Source organism: Crinia signifera, chromosome 9, assembly GCF_055691185.1.
Source record: "Crinia signifera chromosome 9, ASM5569118v1, whole genome shotgun sequence".
In the NCBI taxonomy this organism is placed as follows: domain Eukaryota; kingdom Metazoa; phylum Chordata; class Amphibia; order Anura; family Myobatrachidae; genus Crinia; species Crinia signifera.
Window position 1 is genome coordinate 99,292,761 of NC_139225.1, and position 6,468 is coordinate 99,299,228.

Below are 6,468 nucleotides of genomic sequence, written 5' to 3' on the forward strand. Positions count from 1 at the left end.
GTTATTTTGTTTCTGCGCAGGGTAAATACTGGCTGCATTATTTTTAAACTGCAATTTAGATTTCAGTTTCAACACACCCCACCCAAAGTGAACAGATGTACTCAACCTCGAAGAGAGAAAGTGTACAGAGATAAAGTACTAATCAGCACCTAACTGCCCTGTTAGGGGCAGATGTATTAAGCCGTAAAATGAGATTAATGGGAGGGTGATAAAGAGTGATATACGTCCAGCCAATCAGCTCCTAACTGTCACAGTATAGGCTTTTTGAAAGTTGGCAGTTAGATGCGTATTGGCTGGATGTTCCATCACCCTTGCGTTTTTAAGGATAAATACATCTGCCCCGCAAGTTTGAAAATTGGCAGTTATAGTAGGAGCTGGTTGGTTGGTAATTTTTCTCTTGCCGCAGAGATAAAGGGCCAACCAACTCCTACTGAGACTGTCATTTTTCAAACACAGCATCTAACATGGCAGTTAGGAGCTTAGTACATAGGCCTCACAATTATCTGGCGTGTGCACTATAGCATGATAATGGAGTTTTATATTGCAAGTTCACTTTTGCAAAGTCATATATAATAAATTAAAGCGTTATTTGGGCTAAATTCAATCAATTCAACAGGTAAGCTGAAAGATACACAAATGCCAACTTTGTATAACACTATGACTTCTATGTCAGTACACCATATGAACAATAAACGGGCACAGACAAAAACCCTTATTAAACTTCCTTTACTGTTCACTCTGTAATAATAGCTTATTTAAACAATAACTGACTGCGATCCAATGGCAGAAGGTTATCTGCAATAAAGAGGAAAAAAACTGATATGCTTTATTTCCATGACTGTCAGCCTATTTTCCATGGGAGTGTAAATAAGAATTGGCTCTGCTTTCCAGATATAGACAAGAGAGATTAGCTGCAGGATGCCACACTAACAAAAGCGAAGCCTGTGATCCAAGGGCCTGGCACCACTGGGACATGCGATGGGAGGGGAAAGCAGCTATGCTGTTAAATACACAGAGAAGTAAAACTTACTTGACTCTTCCTGACAAACTATAGAGATCATTGTACAAAGCACATATATGTCACGGCTGGCAACAATGACGATTATTGAAAAAAAAAAAATTAATCAGTCCCTTTAATCACTAACGTTACTTTTTTTTTTTTTAAAGGTCTATGGATCATCAAAACAAACAGAAAAAACACCCTTATATTATTATTATCTGGTGGCTTTGAAACTTTCCAGTGACCTATCACATGCATAGCACCCTAACTAGCCTCAATGTTATAGACCACTTATACAAGCATAGGTAGAATTCACTATTTGCAGTTATTATTATCAGTTATAAATTATATGCAGACATGCGGCAATTAATGCTCATGGTACTTCTAATTAGAAGAGCAAAACAGAAATAACTTTCAATTGTAAATATAAATTCCTTTGCCAAATAAGTTATTGCTATAGGTGCAACATCAATAATCTATAAACCTCCAATTAACCAATCCCCTATTTCTATCCTCTGACAGGCAATGTTGAAGAACCCAGATAGTACCACATCTATCCTAGCCAATCAGACAGCTGTCTATTTCACAAGCAAGCCCGAGGCCAAGAAATGGATCCCTTATTCACCGCCACCCCTCACCTTGATTTTCTGAATGTGCATGAAAAACACCCACCGATCAAGATAACCATTATCTAGAAGATCCTAGAGACTTTAAAAGGAGTAGTGATAAATAAGGTGAGCCCATACAAAAATGGGTGCTGGGACCATGACGTGACTGATGAAGAGCCTCCCAAGTTATATGTTGGGCCTGCTATAGTTTACCAACAGATGGAACAATTTAGGTTTATTACAGCTGCTGAGTGAGAAATCACTGCAAATGATCTTAGTTCAGCTGGCGTTGATACACATTGTGACATTGCTGATTTATCATACAAAATAAATACATTTACAGACTGACAATCTTGCTTGGCTCTATGGAGACATTAATGTAACGATTACCAAAAAATTTAGTAAAAAAAAGAAAAAAGGTTAACATTATGCATTTTATCAAACTCTTAATTCAACAGGTTCAAAAAGATGGACTTTTGCACCCCCCCATATCTAAAAATAGGTGTAGTGTAAGCTTTTGGGGAGAGCAGCGTTCTCCCATTACGGTTTGATCTAGGGTGTTATTACACATCAATGAAGAAAGGCGGCTTTGCTGCAGCATTGAATTAAGATGCTCCTTAAACAGAACATATTACTCAGTCCTTTGTACAGCGAAAAGGAAAATGCTTATTAATACTGCTGCCATGTGAGGGTATAATGTACACAATAGATTGACATGAACTGCCATTGACTTCTAGAGGACAGTCAACAAGGGAATCACTGTTTTAACTCTCTCACTGCTGGAGACCCTGATTCAGTTCCACGCTGAGCAACATCATTCTTATCTAGTCATAGCAGCAGTGCATGGGTTAATTTGTGAGGGGAGGGGGGGAGAGAATTAAACCAGTTTTAAAAGACATGAGCCAGCTCCAGGCTCCCACACTGTGTCTGGGAGGCTCTGAGGGTGTTTTCCTGGCAGTTCTGCCAGTGCAATGCGGTGCAGGAGCACCAACTGTTAACCCTTTCTGCGGTGGGAAAAAAAAAAGGAAGGAAGAATACAAGAAGCGAGTTGTTGCGACATTAACACCTGCAGCGCTGGAAGTGGGAGGTTATCTGCAAACACACAATGATTATCAAGTCATCCCAGATTATAGCTCAGCAGCACACAACACACAGTCATTCACCCCCTGCTGGACAAGGGCTCCAGAGAGCCAAGGCACATCAGCTCCAGCCTTGCTGCCACTCACTGACAATGCAAGTCTGCAAGGCAGGTGTCATCTTACCAAAGGAAAGGAGGGGGCTGCATTTATCAAAGTCTTTAGCTGACAAAAGATAACAATAACTGGATGAGGAGTGTTTTACTGGATGAATTAGCAACTACCTCATTAGCCCATATGATCAGATTAACAATTAAACACAGGGCACGATTCTTATACAAACACCAAGGAGGGGAAAGGAAAAGTATTGCAATTGTCTGCATGAATAAAATATAAAGCACACAGGTCTGCACTGCAGTTAGCAGTCTGCTGCTGTATCCATTCACAGTGACACCCGGATGATCTCTGACCCGCACAGAATAGCAACAAATGGACTCATTCTGGTTATTGCTGGTGTAATGGGAGCTGGAAGATTAATAGGCTTCATGTAACACTCCCAACCCATCCAAGCAACGGGGAGCGTATGACTGTATGTGCACTAGTCTGAGGGAGACTCGGTACCACTGTACAGCGCAGCCCCGGACCAGGGCGGATTAACCCCTTCAGCGCTGGGGAAAGGGGGGGCATTGGGAGGTAAGGCAGAGCTCTCCTGCCCTGCTGCCTCTGTGTGCACAGAGCTATTACAGCCTGCAAGGCTGAGGTTATTGGCAGTTTCTAATCCTATTAGTCCCTGTGCAGTCACCATTAATCTAGGATAAATCAAACAGCATTTTACCAACCCTGGACCTGCAGAACACCACAAGTGCCTATGCCATGACCCCGCGGCCAGCAGTGCCTCTGCCATGGCCAGCAGTGCCTCTACCAATACCCTAGGGCTAGCAGTACCTCTACCATGCACCTATGGCTAGCTAGGCAGAGGGCAGCTGTCCTGGTTCCCGGAGACCAGTGCTTGTTATATAAAAGGTAACACACACTGGCTCTATAATCGCTGCTCTTACATACTACAATACAGACAGAGCACACACACTGACAAGTCTGTAAATGCGCATTATGCATCACTAATTACTGATAAGACTTTACATGGGAGGTGACATTGCTGATGTACCCAACACTGCTAACACACACACACATTGCAAAATTCTACGGAATATATGCTTGTGCTGTACACACACACACACACACACACTGAATGTACATAATATATACAGAACACACACACACATTGTCAGGCGCACAGCAAGTAGCTGGGCTGACACTTCCAGCAGGTCCATTTCGGAGCCCCATCCGTGCGGCTGTCATGTGGATGCTCAGCTACAATGACACCTTAGGGAGAGGTACAGCAGCGCTGTGTATACTGTCTACGTTACTTACTGGTATATAGGGCTCCATGCGTGGTGCTTCTATGCGCTGGGAAACCAGCAGCATTTTGGACTCGAGATCCACCAGATATTACATCCACTTTGGTGTATTGGAAAAACTCCAAAATAGAAATATTCAGTCAGTAAAAAATAGTAGATATTGCAGTATGGATATGTAAATGTATATATTTCCCTTTTAGACTCCAGACAAAAGCATCCCAGTGTAGCAGTTGGCTAATGATTCACCCAGTGCCTGTCTAAGACTGCTCACTACATTTCCATCAGCCCCCAGTTCCTCACTTGAAGGAGGAGTCTGTGCTCTTTAAATTACTGATAGGACATTTACAACTGCTGTGTCACCAGGGGAGGTGGAGACAGCCCAGAGTCACTCAATCTTAAAGGGGAAACAAGCCTTCACTAATACACTGCTCATTCCTGACAATTAGATCCTAGTGTGAGAACCTGATGGACAGAGAGCTTTTCTTCAGTAGGGGCTGCTGTGAAAAGCCCCCCTCCTAGGTGTTGAATCATGAGATGTTCAGATCATTGTAGTCTGTTTAGCACTAATAACATAATAACAGCAGCACTAATAAGGACAGCAGCTAGCAAATAATTATAACATAATTCATGTCAATTGCAGACTCATGCGATAAGGAAGGAATCCTTTGGCGTTTGCTAACATTTGCTATGCTGAGAGTAGCTAAAGGAGACTATAGATATTTAGAAAGACTAGAATAAATGTAAATATTTTATTTAAAGGTTCGCACTAAAATAACTGCAATTATTGCTGATGAGTCAGAGAAGGTAAGCGTGTCCCACCTGATACCATCGCACAGCAATTCATATCATCATATCATGTCAGTTCACTGTATTACAGTTTTACGGAATTTTTATTAGCATTTAACCACCTCCACTTATACCCCTTTCACATTGCAACTAATTACCGGGTACAAGCTGTTTTGACCAGGTAATTTGTGCGATGTGAAAGGGTTACTGTGGGTGGGATTCTCTAATAACCCCGGCTGCACATCGCCGGCAGTAACATATGCGATTATTAACGCAAAGGCGATGACTGGCGATGGGCCCCACCCTTCCTCCGGGAAGCCTCACCCAGCTGTGAGGGCTCCGCTTTCTTCTCCCTGCACCCGAAAGCGGTGCAGGGAGGAGGAGATCACTGGTCCGGGCAGCATAGTAGGAGGTTGCCCAGTCACAGGTGAGGGGGGTGCGTCGTAAACCGGGGGGGGGGGGGGAAGGGGGGGGGCGCGAAGGGAAGCCCATAGGCTTCCATGGGGTTATGCCATCTAGAACTGGCGTAACCCCCCCGCAGGCCTTGCTGCATATAAAAATGTGGTAGAAACACAGAAAACAGGGTTTTTACAGAATTTTTTTTTGGTGCATCTCGCCCACTGTCCCTAAAACGGCTAGCAACACAGCAATTTGAACCAGTTCGTTGCCGTGTTGCTTGGTGGTGTGAACGTGTCGAGCGACCCATTTCCCATTCACTCTATGGAGGAGGCAGCGCTTGGAGCAGCACCAGCTCTAAGCACTGCCTCCTCCCCTGCCCCCAATGACGTGCCGACTCCCCGCCGCACCCCCGATGACATCAGCGATTATTGCCGGTTCGCTGTGGGGATGGCGATGTGAAAGCAGCATTAGTGCAAATCAATTAATAATCTTGGCATGTATTATGTCTGTATTACACAAAATAAGGTATTGTTTGGTTGGTTAGTTTGTACTAAAAAATAGGGGTAGTTGACCACCAAAGCTACCAGGTGCAGGAACTGTTGTACAGTTGGACACATTTTAGGTCAAGGGCACAGGTGTAAAATACCCTCCCCCACCTTAAATAATAAATTATTATGGTTGGATGCTAAGTGGATCCAATCAAAATCAGGGCTAATGCTGGTTGGATCCAACCTGAATTAGGCCCAAAAGGCCCATACACACTAAAAGATTATCTTTCGAATCTGGCTGCTTGGAATTAAAGTCTGGAAATTTGTGGGAACAAATTACAATTAACTATTTGCTCCCAAAAGCTGGAAACGGACAAAAGCAGTCATCTGCATATATAGATTTAACCAATTTGCTTAATCCCAGCGCAGAACAGCAAACGTTGGCAGGGAGGGATGGGGTAAGCTGGTGATTACTGGTACGGTTGTGCTTTGCCCCTGTATTCTGGGAGTGGCCAAGAACTGCACCGAGAGGCGGAGTCTCCTAAACCTCGCAAGCTGGCCAAAAACTGCAATACTGAGTAAGGTTAGACTTAAGCCCCGTACACACGGGGGAGATATATTGCTCAGCCATATATTGCTAGCAATATATGGCTGAGCAATATATTGCTCAGTTTCTCCTTTTTATCAGTGATC

At 43.5% G+C, this 6,468-nt stretch overlaps 1 protein-coding gene across 2 annotated transcripts in view; it reads right to left on the bottom strand.

Annotated features, from left to right (window-relative positions):
• Positions 1 to 4,392, bottom strand: part of MAMLD1 (mastermind like domain containing 1) — a 162,366-nt gene extending 157,974 nt beyond the window's left edge. For both annotated transcript variants that reach the window (XM_083159446.1, XM_083159445.1), the window contains exon 1: positions 4,116 to 4,392. In XM_083159446.1, the coding sequence (XP_083015572.1) occupies positions 4,116 to 4,169 (54 nt within the window). In that variant the 5' untranslated portion in view covers positions 4,170 to 4,392. The remainder of the gene's footprint in view (positions 1 to 4,115) is intronic.
• Between the last annotated feature and the right edge of the window lie 2,076 nt (positions 4,393 to 6,468).